The sequence below is a fragment of the Trachypithecus francoisi genome, unplaced genomic scaffold, assembly GCF_009764315.1.
Source record: "Trachypithecus francoisi isolate TF-2019V2 unplaced genomic scaffold, Tfra_2.0 Lachesis_group21, whole genome shotgun sequence".
Classification (NCBI taxonomy): domain Eukaryota; kingdom Metazoa; phylum Chordata; class Mammalia; order Primates; family Cercopithecidae; genus Trachypithecus; species Trachypithecus francoisi.
In genome coordinates this window covers 50,210,728-50,225,495 of record NW_022681467.1, presented here as the reverse complement: position 1 = coordinate 50,225,495, position 14,768 = coordinate 50,210,728, and the positions used below count along the sequence as shown (strand labels likewise).

Here is a 14,768-nt window from a genome sequence, read left to right as displayed (position 1 = left end):
ATCTTTCACATATTATCCTCATTTTTCATATATAAGTAAGGTAAAGATCAGAAAGAATAAGCAATTTTCCCTTAGGCCACAGAACCAATAAGCAGCCAAGCTGCGACCCAAATTAAATGTGAGTCTCAAACTTATGCTATTTCCACCACACACACACACAAAAAAACTAATGCACAAATTAAATTGTGTGTGTATGTGTAGAGAATGAGACAGTGTGCCCAGAAGATTTCTAGTAGTTATAGACATTATTTAAAAATTTATATTAAAAGGCAAAGGAAATAGAATAGCTAAAATAATTTTGAAAAAGAATAAACTGACAGGGATCAGTGTGCCCTATTTCAAGACTTACTGTATAGTTACAAATACAGACATATATAGACATATCACTGTACATATATAAGGCATATAGAACAATGGAACAGAACAGAGGGCCCAGGCAAAGACACACATAAAAATGCTCAATGAAAAAAAAAAAAAAAAAACAACCTTTTCAAAAAAGTGCTGGAGTAACTGTGTATCCATAGGCATAACCTTGACCTGAAATGCACACCTTATACAAAAATTACTCAAAATGGATGATGGACTTAAATATAAAAGATGAAACTATAACACTTACAAAAAAAATTAAAACATCTCCAGGATATTAGTCTGGCAAGACAAGACTGAGAGAAGATACTTGCAAATCACATATCTAAAAGGGATTGATGTCTAGAATATATGAAGAACTTTCAAAACTCAACCGCTAAAAAAAAAAAAGCAATCCAGGCATTTCACTGAAATGGGTATACAGATGGCAAACAGGAACATGAAAAGATGTTCAACATTGCTACCCTTTACAAAAATGCAAATTAAAACCACAGTAAGATACCACGACACACCTAGAAGAATGGCTAAGATAAAACACAGTGATGACACCGAATGCTGGCGAGGATGCAGAAAAACCGGATCACTTGCACGTTGCCGATGTGAATGTAAAATGGTACAACCTCCCTGAGAAAACAGTTCAGCAGTTTCTTTAAAAACTAGACACAACTCTACCACCCAGCAATTGCACTCCTGGACATGCCTAGAGGCATGAAAACTTATGTCCACATGAAAATCTCTGCACAAACGCGGATATTAGTATATCAGCTTTACTCATGATAGCCAAAAACCAGAAACAAACCATGTCCTTGAACAGGTGAGTGTCTAAACAAACTACATACACACCATGGAACACGACTCAGCAAGAAAAAAGAACAGTCTTTTTTTTTTTTTTTGAGACGGAGTCTCGCTCTGTCTCCCGGACTGGAGTGCAGTGGCCGGATCTCAGCTCACTGCAAGCTCCGCCTCCCGGGTTCCCGCCATTCTCCCGCATCAGCCTCCGAGTAGCTGGGACTACAGGCGCCCGCCACCTCGCCCGGCTAGTTTTTGTATTTTTAGTAGAGATGGGGTTTCACCGTGTTAGCCAGGAGGGTCTCGATCTCCTGACCTCGTGATCCGCCCGCCTCGGCCTCCCAAAGTGCTGGGACTACAGGCTTGAGCCACCGCACCCGGCAAAAGAACAGTCTTATACACACAACAACCTGAACGAATCTCAGGGGATTATATTGAGTTTTTAAAAAGCCAATCCCCATACGTTACATCCTCTATGGTTCTTTTACATTACATTCTTTTTTTTTTTTTTTCCTTTGAGAGGGAGTCTCACTCTTGTCACCCAGGCTGCAGGGCAATGGCACGATCTCGGCTCACCGCAACCTCCACTGCTCACTGCAACCTCTACCTCCCAGGGTCAAGCAATTCTCCCGCCTCAGCCTCCAGGGTAGCTGGAATTACAGGCACACACCACTACGCCCGAATAATTCTTGTATTTTTAGTAGAGGCAGGGTTTCACCATGTTGGTCAGGCTGGTCACAAACTCCCGACCTTGTGATCTGCCCACCTCAACCTCCCAAAGTTCTGTGATTACTGGCATGAGCCACCATGCCCGCCTACATAATATTCTTTTTAAAAAATTCTGAGACAGAGTCTCATCCTGCTCTGTTGTTCAGGCTGAAGTATAGTGGGATGATCACGGTTCACTGCAGCCTCAACCTCGCAGGCTCAAGTGATCCTCCCACTTCAGCCTCTCAAGTAACTAGCACTACAGGCATGTACCACCACGCCTGGCTAATTTTCTATTTTTATTTTTTGCAGAGACAGTCTCACTATGTTGCCTAAGACCGGTCTCAAACTTCTGGGCTCAAGTGGCCATTCTGCCTTGGCCTCCCAAAGTCCTGGGATGACAGGAACGAGCCACCAAGCCTGGACTCCAGTTTTACATAATATTCTTGAAATGACAAAATGACAAAAGGAAAACAGATTAGTGGTTGTCAGGGGATTAGGGATATGGGGGACAGGGGCAGGAGAGGCAGCTATATAAGAAGACTATGAAGGAGCCTCCAGGGGATGAAATGTTCTATATCTCAAATGTATCATTGTCAATATCTTGGCTGTTACATTGTCCTACAAATTTGAAAGATGTTGCCATTGGGGGGAAAATGGGTAAAGGGCATGGAATATCTCTCCATATATTTCTTACAACTACATATGAACATAACAATTATCTAAAATAAAAATTCATTTAAAATAATGAAATATTGATCTTAATTTTTTCCTTTTTTTTAAGACAAAGTCTCGCTCTTTTTCCCCAGGCTGGAGTGCAGTGGCAGGATCTCAGCTCACTACAACCTCCACCTCCTGGGTTCAAGGGATTCTCCTGCCTCGGCCTCCAGAGTAGCTGGGATTATAGGCGCCTGCCATCATGCCCAGCTAATTTTTGTATTTTTAGTAGAGACAGGGTTTCACCATGTTGGCCGGGCTGGTCTAGAACTCCTGAGCTCAGGTGATCCGCCCACCTCAGCCTCCCAAAGTGCTGGGATTACAGATGTAAGCCACCATGCCCAGCCTGATCTTAATCTTTAAGAAGGCACAGCTGGTGGGAAATGGGAGAGGCTGGGGCAGGGAAGACCAGACTTCTGTAAGAATCTCATACAAGCTGCAAAGCATTGTCTCAGAAAAGTCACCTGTATCCTCTCCCTGGAGCCTAGTTAACAACTCTACTTAAGCACACAAGACACACAGTTAACATGTTTGTTCTCTGGGATCCAGGGCATAAATAGAGGGTGAGAATACGAGTGAAATAAAGACAGCCCCCACAACTGCTCTGCAAAAATCAGCTTTCAAATACTTATTCAAAATTTAGCCATCTGCATGCTAGAAAGAAGCTATTTTAATTTAAACATTCACATATATCATATGGCATTTCTAAACTCACAATTTTATTTTGAATTTCACAGGAATGGGCGGTTGCAGGAGGGAGGCACCACAATCCCTTGAGAGCTTAGAGTCTCCAAAGGTTTGATTTCCACCCCACTAGGATCAAATTCCTAGAGTAAGAGAAAAATCAAACTTGTCCTTCCTCACTTCACAAAAATAGAATAGAAAAATATCCGCAGGCATCTTTTCACTTCAATGTTTGACCTGCTACTCAGATTCATTCCTCTTTATGGTGAATGCATTAATCTCTTGTTAATAATACAAATCCAAAATTAAATTGTCAACTCCTTGAGGATGGTGATTGTATCTGCCTTATTTAAGGTGGTTTACATTAAGCTTAACATGAATAGGTACTCAAGAAATATTTGAGGAATGATAAAATAAATGAAAGAAAAGATATTCCAAGGACAACTAAGTTCTTAAAATACCAAACAATTCCCCACAAAAATTACAAAGCTGCTTTAAAAATAAATATCTCTAGTCTTCTAATAAATATGATTTCGAAAATACATTGGCAGATGTGGGGAAAATCATATCACTAATTTGGTTTATGTCTATATGCAAAGTCACTAAATTGGCTACTCTTTGCTTAAATCAGTTTTGGGGATGATGATGTCAAGGCTGACTTTATGCACAATTAATCATATGATCCACGTGGACAATCAGATGAAGATGACTGAAATACCAGCTGGAAAGCCCTTCTGACATGGAAACCATGTCAACGAAGCTGATTCAAATGGAGCCAAAATAATTGAGTCATCCTGACTGATGCATATATATATACGCAGTCTATCTGGCCATAAATTTCCATATCGGTAAAGTTATCCCAAAGCCTCTTGTTCTTAAAGAGTAACTAAACTTCACATATCTTACTGAACAGTTGCATGAGTTCATATGTGCATGTGCCTATATATATATACTTAAATAACAAAAGCATATGATGAGGCTGGGCGCGGTGGCTCACGCCTGTAATCCCAGCACTTTGGGAGGCTGAGACGGATGGATCATCAGAAGTCAGGAGTTCAAGACCAGCCTGGCCAACATGGTGAAACCCTGTCTCTACTAAAAATACCAAAAGTAGCCGGCTGTAGTGACACGTGCCTGTAGTCCCAGCTACTCAGGAGGCTCAGGCAGGAGAATTGCTTGAACCTGGGGATGGAGGCTGCAGTGAGCTGAGATTGTGCCAGGGCATTCCAGCCTGGGCAGTAGAGAGAGACTCCATCTCAAAAGAAAAAAGTAGTATATGAGTTTATTCTATTTGTATAATTTTCATATCATGACTATGACTTCGTCATGGTACCATTAAAAATGCATGGATTCCTGAACATTTAAATCTAAAAACCCCAATGAAACATGAAAGCCTTTGTGGCATAGCAGGTCAGGTGAAACTATAAAGTGAAAGAGTTAGAAAATGTTTATTTTTAAAACCTGTACATGAGCTGAGCAGTTTTTAAAATTTCTTCTCTGCCACAAAAGAAAATGGTCCCCAAGTTAACACAAATACCTTCTAGTCCAGTAAATTCACTCGAATTGAAGTTACCTGAAGAGGTACTTCTTCTTATTCCGTATCTCTGCCATTTGTGTAGAATCTTAAAAAATCTTATAAAGGCGAAATCTTATAAATTCCTTCTGTATCAACCATCAATGCCAAGCAACATTTGGTACTTGTACTAAGTTCATTTTCCTAACTAAAAAAAAAAAAAGTTCTTTGAGGATAAGAACAATTGCAGTAGAAACAGTGAAAATAATAACCAGTTAAGTGTCATTGTCTCTAACTACACTGGAAGTAGAAGTGAGAGCCCTAATAAACATTAATTGGGTTTTTACTGTGTCAAGCATTGTGTTAAGCTCTTTATGTTAAGCTCTTACCACCTGTTAAGCTCTTACTACCCATCTATTAGGTGAGTTGGGATTTTAACACAGTCACATGTCAGAGCCTATGTTCTAGTCACATAACCAGCCAGTGAGTTGGGATTTTAACACAGTCACATGTCAGAGCCTATGCTCTTAAGCCACTACACAGTGATGGGGTCCTTAATTTATTCCACAAACCTTCATCAAATGCCCACTCTGTGCTGGGCCCCGTACTAGGCACTGGGGTACAGCTATGATTAAAGAAGACAGAAACAAGTCCCCAGCCCTCACGGAGCCTCACATGTCCTTGGCAGTATATAGACAATACAAAAATAAATGAAGGAGGGGGTAACAAGTCTAGGGAGAAAAAGGGGCAGGGAAAGAAGGAAAGGAGAGGGAGAAGAAACAAAATAGAGTGGTCTGAGGCCAGGCGCGGTGGCTCACACCTGTAATCCCAGCACTTTAGGAGACCGAGGCTTGTGGATCTCGAGGTCAGGAGTTCGAGACCAGCCTGACCAACATGGTGAAAGCCCGTCTCTACTAAAAACAGAAAAATTAGCTGGGTGTGGTGGCGCATGCCTGTAATCCCAGCTACTTAGGAGGCTGAGACAGGAGAATTGCTTGAACCCAGGAGGCAGAGGCTGCTGTGAGCCGATATCGTGCCACTGCACTCCAGCCTGGAAAACAGAGCGAGACTCCGTCAAAAAAAAAAAAAAAAAAATAGATAGATAGATAGATAGATAGATACCTGAAAGCCCTCACTGAAAAGGTAGCAGCTGAGAAAAGGCTGAAGGAGGTGAGAGAGCAAGTCAGGAGACGATAACTGGGAGTAAAAGAAAGGGTTCTGGGGCAGCATAGGGCCTCATGGCCCATTGTAAGACTTCTCTGCAGTATATGGAAAGTCACCAGTGGTTTTGTTACCAGACAGGGGTAACATCCAGACCCCAAGAGAAGGTTCTTGGATCTCTCACAACAAAGAATTCAGGACAAGTCCGTAAAGTGAAAGCAAGTTTATTAGGAAAGCAAAGGAATAAAGAATGGCTACTCCAAAGACGAAGCAGCCTCGAGGGCTGCTGGTTGCCTATTTTTATGGTTATTTCTTGATGATATGCTAAACAAGGGATGGATCATTCATGCCTCCCCTTTTTAGAACGTATAGGGTAACTTCCTGACGTTACCATGGTATTTGTAAACTGTCATAGCACTGGTGGGGGTAGCGCCATGTAGCAGTGAGGACAAGCAGAGGTCACTCTCATGGCCATCTTGGTTTTCGTGGGTTTTGGCCGGCTTCTTTACTGCAACCTGTTTTATCAGCAAGGTCTTTCTGACCTGCATCTTGTGCCGACCTCCTATCTCATCCCGTGACTTAGAATGCCGTAACTTAGAATGCAGCCCAGTAGGTTTCAGTCTTATTTTACCCGGTTCCTGTTTAAGATGGAGTTGCTCTGGTTCTCACGCCTCTGACAGCTTCAGCAGCCAGGTGACATGACCTTTCTTACATTTCCAAAGGAACACTTTGCCATATTGAGAAGGCACTGGTGGGAGCAAGAGTGTAGGCAGGAAGTCAAATTAGAAGACTGTTGCAATGTTACAGGGAGGAGATGAGGAGGGTTTGGACCAGGGTGGTAGCAGTGGATAGTGTGAGGTGAGAGCTGGATTCTAGATATATTTCAAAGATACAGCCCACAAGATCTCCTGATGCATTGCCTGTAGGGGTGGGAGATGAGGGGAGAAGAGTGAAGTGACACCAAGCTTTGCTTGTGATGTTTCCCTTTGCAACCAAAATGCTGGGACCTCTAGTGGCTAAGATGGGGAGGACTCCAGGAACAGCAGGTCTGTGAGTCATCCAAGTGGAGATGTGAGGTAGACAGCAGAAGTTACATGAGTGGAGGACAGAGAAGAGGTCCAAGCTGATAAGTCCTTGGTAGACAAGAGCACAGAAATGTCACTTAAAAGCAAGTAACTGAGGGATTATGTGTAGATAAACAGACCCGAGTTTCCATTCTGAACTTGCACTGTGGGCGAGCCATGACAATGATTGATGGAAAATCCTCTCCATTGCAAGGAAAGAAACAAAGTGAGAACTGTTATATGATGCCATCTAAGTCACACATTCAGCAGGTTAATGTCATACAAATTGCCTGATTTGCCTCTCCCCTAAAAAGAAATTTTTAGTGCATTTTGTGGATTAGTCAGATAATTATAGACAGCTGCTCCCCTCCTGCCCCCAGCCCCCCCAATAGTAACATCGACATTCCTGAACAAATTTGGTACCTAGGGCACAGCTGGAGACCTCCAGGAACCAATGGGGATTAAGCCGGGGAATACAGATGTGAAGATATTGAAACTCTTGAGTTAAATGAATCGTATTTCATTAAGCTTTTTGATACTTAAAGAAGAGAATAAATCTATACATATTTGATTGTTTAATCATTTAAACTCTTTAGGATTTCAAATGAAGGTGACCACTTATCTGTGACCCATTTGAATGGGAATGCTTTTAGAATGTTTCCCATCCTGTTAAAAAAACCACATGTATAAATACATATGTATATTATATATTATACAATATATACCTATGTTGTATGTATATATTTATTCCTATGTATAAAAATACACACATACACATATATGTATATAATATGTAAAAGTTTCATCCATTGAAAAAATATGGAGCTGCATAAACATTTATGCCTTTGTACACTTCTACATAGAAAGAGAAGGAAATAGATAATTTCTGTATCCGTCTACCAATCCTAATTCATCTTTGATTTAAAAAAAAGATACAAGTAGAATCAATGTTCTAGACTTTCATTGCATTTTCACAAATATCTCATTTAATGTTCCCAAGAACATCACTAAATAGTACTCATTGTACAGACTAGAAAACTGAGGCCAAAAAAGGTCAAAAGTCAACAAACAATAGAAGCAGAACGCGTTCCCTTCCCCTCTTTCTCCAAATCTGAAGAAGCATTTATTCCTTGGCACAAGGAACAGCTGCTTACCATGAAATGTTTTTGTATTTAATAATAAACCCTCCCAAACATGGTCTGGATTCCATTAATAAAACTGCTGTTGTATTAGTTCCTAAAGAAGGTTATAAATGGCAAGACCATCCATGCACTATATAGTTCAGTGCATATTTCAGCATGAACTTACCAAGTGCGTATTCTGTTCTAGACAAAATAAATGCCCTACCTCTCTTTGAGACTTGCACATGTTCATAGAATATACCTGTCTCATGCTGTTCTAGGCTATATGTAGCCTAGATTAACACCACTAACATTCCTTCCTGTGGACAAAGGGTCCCCATGCCAATTCCCTACAGCATCCTTGACCAGTATTTGCAGCCTCCACTAAAACTTTGGTTTGCACTGTGTTCTGGCAACTATGTAATCAGCCTCTTTTGTAAATCATACCATAAGAATATTTTAAAAATTAACTGGTGAGAAAACCAATGCTAACAAATAAGACCAGATTTATTTGATCATATTTTTGACCTTTTCTGTCCATCAGCAATAACCATAATTCAATAGATATTCTGAAGTCTGAATGTGAACACAGACAAAAAAGAATAAATCTTGAGAAAGTATACTGCTCACTAGCATCAAAAATGTTATAAAATATAAAACAAATACAAACTGTATTTCTGCTCCTTCTGCTTCAAATATCTGTCCATAAATGTTGGCACACACATAAGGCTATATTGTGTCAATTGTAATAATTTACAAAAAATAATCTCAGTTACCACAAACAAGAAAGTGATGGTAACCAGTCTTTCAAATAAATTACCATGTGTCACAATTTGGCATAAACTCTGATCCTTATGAATAATTCATATTATATGCATTAATAATGCATGTCTTCCCATTGCAATGCTCCCTAACAGAGAATGGATGTCTCGTACCAATTCCTTCCATTGACATGATGGAGTAAAGCTAAATTAGAATGGTGGGTTTTTTTTTAACTTACACCCCTTAAAATTGTAACACTTGGCCAGCCTATAAGCATACCAAAAATAGAAAGTTCCTATTATTGTTTGCCCCTTACATGGGAGTCACTCAGTAAAGTACCCCAACAATGGGTGCTCTTGCAGATGAGAATATTTGCATAGCAGAAAAGAAAACCAAGGAAACTTTGGCAGAGCTGATGGAAATGCTGAGTTCTGTTGCATTTCTCCCTAATTACATATGTATATATTCACAATAACACAGGACATAATTGCTAAAACATGGTCACCAGCAGGGGGAAAAAAAAGAAAAGAAAAGAAAAAGACCAAAACGAATTAGGCAAGAGTTTTATAATAATTGTGGATGTTCCTCCCCACAGGGCTTCCCTCCCTAGCTGAGTTTACTACTGTGAAATTTCTTTTCAGTTTTCAGTAAAAGTATCTGGCACATTAAAACAGTCCAAAGACCAAGTAAGAGAAAGATGCCAAATGACACATATTTGTAGAGAAAGCTATTCAATTTACCACTCATTATCAATAGGGGCATTCCACACGATTACTGACATTATAATTATTTCAGGCATTACACTAAAGGATATTTTCTCTCCCCTCCCCACCCCCGCACCTCCCCACCCCCAGTTTTCACCCGCTATGTCTGGCCCAAACGCACAGGATCAACTAAAACAGCGATAACACTTGACAGGAGGCAAAGAGAAATGAGGGACCTAGTTTGAAATTTTTAGGAAATAAAAAAATCATTCCAGTATCTTCCCTTTCTCTCAAGAATTCTTTCACCATCATTCAGGCCCAAGGAGAGGAAGGGTGGGTTCTCTCTTGAAGCCTTCTCCAGGGAAGAGCCAGAGAGAAAGGGGCGAAAGAGAGGGAGTTTTAAGGAAGCAGCTAGCCTGTGTCAACATCCGTCCCCAAGTGCCCTAAGATTCATTCATTCTTCCTTTCAGGACCTACGTAGGGAGCACTTGCGCTACGCCAGGTATTAGGTTCCACGTAAATAACCCTCCCGTGGACCTCCAGGGTGTATTACAGCAACAGAAATCCACCACCCCGGCTTCGAACCAGGGAAAATCCAGATTCAAGTATCTACTCAAGTTGGCCCCAGTCAGAGGCCAGTCCGCACCGCCGTTGACACGACACCTCGGACAGAGGCGGGGAAGTCCAAAGACACCTTACACTTGGCAGAAATCTCTCCCTGGGGTCAGAGGGTTCGTGACCTCTTTCACACCGAGTATGCGTGTCCTCTTTCTCAACCGGCCAGTCCAACCCCTGGAAAAGTTAAGTTGGCGGCGAGTGGGAAAAGAGGGGAACCGGGGGCATCCGGCAGGCACCCCCGCCCGGGTTTCTCAGCTCCAACTTCCATGGCTACCGAGAAATATTTATTCCGAGTAGATGGGCTCCAGTGGCTACTGAAGCCCAACACGCGGCCACCATCAGAAAGCCAAGTCATCCAAGAGATAAAGATAGATCCATTACATACCTAGACGCTGGCCTTACAGTGACAGCCCCGGAGACGCGGGTTTCGGCTGAGAAAGCCACCGCGTAATTCTCCGGCCCGCGGCCGGGGACTCTCCGTCCACCCTCCAGGGATGCTGGCTCAGGAAAGAGACAATCGAACCGGCGAACAGCAACACGGAGAGGATCGATACTCACCCCGAGGCGTCTGCTCCGGATCCTCACGTACCCTTGCTTCACTATGTCATTAAAATTGGAAGCCATCCCAGACAGCCGGTGACCCCCCTTTACCCAACAGCGCGCACCCGAAGTGGCTTTGGGGAGGGTGGAGGGCAGGGTCAAGACAAGCAGTCGGTGGGAGAAAGTTGGAGAGGTGAAGCTGCTTCGGCGGCGCTGGGCAAGGCTCTAGAAGACGCACATCACTTTCTCTGTCCCCCAACCCTGAGAGTGGGCGGCCAGCTTGCAGCCACTTTCGGGGAGCGCAGAGCGCGGCGCGGGGAGGCGAGGCTGGAGCGCCTGCGTCAGCTGACTTCGCGGCCGGCCTGCCAGGAGGAGGAGCGGCGGCGGCTGAGGGATCCAGCCCTGCCTCCTCCCGGGGCCGAGAAGGAGGAGGAGGAGGAGGAAGGAGGAAGAGGAAGGAGGAGGAAGGGGTGGGGGACTGAGAGGAGGAGCCGCGCGAGTCCCAGCACCGGGCTGCGGCCACCCGCGAGCAGCCGCCTTGGAACGCGCTCCCCGCGCCTCCCACCCACCTTTCCCTCCCCGCTTCCCCTTCCGATCCCTCCCCTCCTGGCAGACCCAAAGCGTGCCCCCGCCGCCCCCGCACCTCGCCCACAGCCTAGGAGATAGCGCCCACTCTCCTCGCTCAGGTGACTTAGGAGGAGAGGAAATTTCACTTTTTTCCAGCCGCCGCCTACCCCGCCTCTCCCTTCAGCCCCTGCCCTTTGCCCGAGAAGGGCCGATTTTGCGTGTGTGTCTGGGGAGATGGTGTTGCTGCGACTCGCCTTGACCTTGGCATCTGAGGAGAGGGATATTGTCACCGCCTAAACTAAATGCTTCCTTGGGTTTCCTTGGTGTCAGGGACCCAGCCCTCGCTGGTATCATTTGCCACAGTTTCCCTGTTTGAGCCTGTCTTTCCCGCCTGAGTGTGTTTCCCAGGGGGCTGAGACTTAACCTCATCACTGTTTGTCCCCAAAGCCTGACCCCAGAGCAAGTGCTCAGTAAACCCTTGTGGTTATCAAGATGGCCACCTAGGTGCCAGGCACTCTCCAAGCCTTTCGCATGGATTCACTCATTCAAACTCCCCTGCACTTTTTGAGGTAGGTGTCCTGTTATGTACATACCAGGCTCATATTTAAGCCTCCTTAGCCTGGCAATAGAGCTCTCATTGCCATTGTGAGATACTGCCTATATAACAAGATGAAGAAGGGGACTGGATTTCACACTCACCTGCCCCTGACTGCATTACCTCCCTGAAGCATACTTGATTGATAATTGCTAGCACACATTGAGCACCAGTGTGCTGGGCATTGTGCTACTCTTGTTAAGGGAATAATGAGTTAGGTACCAGCATCCACACTTTACAGACTGAAGCTCAGAAGAGTTAGGCCCCTGGGACTTGCTAAGGTCTCACAGCTGGCCACCATCAGAGCTAGGATTGAAGGGAGGTGTGTGTGGTGCCCAGCTCTGCTCCTAAACATTCTCCTATTCCTCTTCTGAAGAGCAGATCTCACAGAAAGAGAGGTTACTAGTTGATTTCCAAGGATGATCTTTCTAATCATTTGCACTGTTCACAAAGGCAAAGATAATAATCAGAAATGAGACAAAAATTCGTACTCACTGGAAGTGACTAAGCTAAAGCTGGGTGATCACTGCTCAGAGCTATTGAGAAGAGGATTCAGTTACTAGTGGATTGTTTGACCTGATGACATCCACAGGTCTTTCAACTCTAAGACGATATGAATCTTCCCAATCTCACTGGGAACATTAGCTTTTAGTCATCTTGGCTTGATGAGTTTCAGTTAAAGAACAGAATCCCCCAAGAATGTGTCATAGGAGAACCGAGACTAAATGGGGACAATCAGAAAGGAGATATTCTGGCAGGGAGAACTATTTTTGCTACGTAGTAAACCATCTGTCTTCATGTTGCCATTCTATGGAAAATGATGTTCTAATTTTAAATCTCTCACCAAAAGAGATGAAATGGTGAAATCATTTGGAGAGCTCTTTTTGAAGGATTGGAACTTAAAAAAAAGAAAATGCTACCCATGGTTGCTGTAAGATAGAGGTGTTTGTGGAAGACATTTATCTAACACATCATTTATAGACCAAATCCACAGCATTATAGAAACAAAGAATGAAGAAATCAAGGCATAAGGAGCTTGAAGTGAAGGGCCCACAATAACAGAAATAATTACTGACAAAAACTGAAAGTGAGAAATCCATCTCTTGATAGTTAATGCTGACTATAATCAACATCCATAAATAATTTAACTGGAACTGCGGAAACTCGAATCAAACCAGAAAATATCAAGCTAGATGTGAAGGAACAAGTTATTTCTTTTTTAAATTGTAAGACTGAATCCAGTATATGGTTTTGTTTGTTTGTCTGGTGAAATCAAATTGACATACATGCAAAACGTACAGACTGTGATATACTATTCACAGGACATTTACACTTGTCCAAATTGTGCAATACACAGCCCTGGCAGCAAGGGAAAAGAAGCCGGGCACGGTGGCTCACACTTGTAGTCTCAGCACTTTGGGAGGCCGAGGTGGGCGGATCACCTGAAGTGGGGAGTTTGAGACCAGCCTGACCAATGTAGAGAAACCCCATCTCTACTAAAAATACAGAATTAGCCATGTGGGGTGGTACATGCCTGTAATCCCAGCTACTCGGGAGGCTGAGGCAGGAGAATCACTTGAATCTGGGAGGTGGAAGTTGCAGTGAGCCAAGATTGTGCCATTGCACTTCAGCCTGCGCAACAAGATCAAAACTCCATCTCAAAAATAAATTAAAAAAAAAAAAAAGAAAGAAAAGAAAAGAAATGGAAAAGAACCATTCACAGAGGTAGGCAATGTAAGCAGCGCTTATAGAGTTCTACAGTGCACAACTTGCCTAACCATGTGCTGCCAAACAAACATACTGTCACACACGATTTAGTTTTACTGGAAATGTCTAAAAAAAAAAATACTATTTCATTCCGTGTTTTGAACTCAATTTTTCAACATGTAGAGTGTCTTATCTGTAGTATGCATTTCTGTTTGTTTCCTCAGCATCCAGACTTTGTTCTTCCCATAGTAGTCACCATTTTCACTTTGAGTGTACCTACCCCTGTTTCCAGCTCACGTGTGCGGCCCTATCCATGGCCTTCCTTTGGACAACTAGCGCTTGTGATTGGTTCAGACATGGGCACATGACCTAAGCTGGCCAATTAATAATGAATTGGGTTACTTTTACTGAATACTGGGAGGAAGACTCATACTCCAGTTGAAATGGAATCTGGACGGAAGAAGCCCAGGAGCTGCTGACACACATCGTGAGACCCCAGGGGAGGGCTTATCAAAGAGTGAAGGCCATGCTAAAGGAGCAGAACCCAGACATAAAGAGAAGCCAATGATAGATCCTGACGACACTGTTAGAACCCCTCTTCCAGCACCCCAAGAAGTTATTTAAATAGATGTGAAGCTTTTGTAACAATTAGACTCCAAAATATAATGATTTAAGACAGATAAAAGTTTGTTTATTTTTCATGTAACAATCCAGGGAGGATAGTTTATCCTGGGCAAGGAGGACACTTAGTCCTATAAGGCCACCCAGGGATCCAAGCTTGTTGGTCAACTCTGGCACCTCAGGACATGGTTTTTCATTCTTGAGTCTAGTTATTGTCTGATATGGTTTTTCTGTGTCCCCACCCAAATCTCACCTTGAATTGTAATAATTCCCACATGTCAAGGGTGGGGCAAAGTGGAGATAATTGAATTGTGGGGGTGGTTTCCTCCATACTGTTCTTGTGGTAGCGAGTAAGTCTCATGAGATCTGATGGTTTTATAAAGGGGGGGAGTTCCCCTACACAAGCTGTCTTGCCTGCTGCCATGTAAGACATGCCTTAGCTTCTCCTTTGTCTTCTGCCATGACTGTGAGGCCTCCCCAGCCATGTGGAACTGTGAGTCAATTAAACCTCTTTCCTTTATAAATTACCCA

At 43.2% G+C, this 14,768-nt stretch overlaps 1 protein-coding gene across 2 annotated transcripts in view; it reads right to left on the bottom strand.

Annotated features, from left to right (window-relative positions):
* DOK5 (docking protein 5) overlaps window positions 1-11,292 on the bottom strand; it is a 172,909-nt gene extending 161,617 nt beyond the window's left edge. For both annotated transcript variants that reach the window (XM_033186791.1, XM_033186789.1), the window contains exon 1: window positions 10,766-11,292. In XM_033186791.1, the coding sequence (XP_033042682.1) occupies window positions 10,766-10,831 (66 nt within the window). In that variant the 5' untranslated portion in view covers window positions 10,832-11,292. The remainder of the gene's footprint in view (window positions 1-10,765) is intronic.
* Window positions 11,293-14,768: the final 3,476 nt, after the last annotated feature.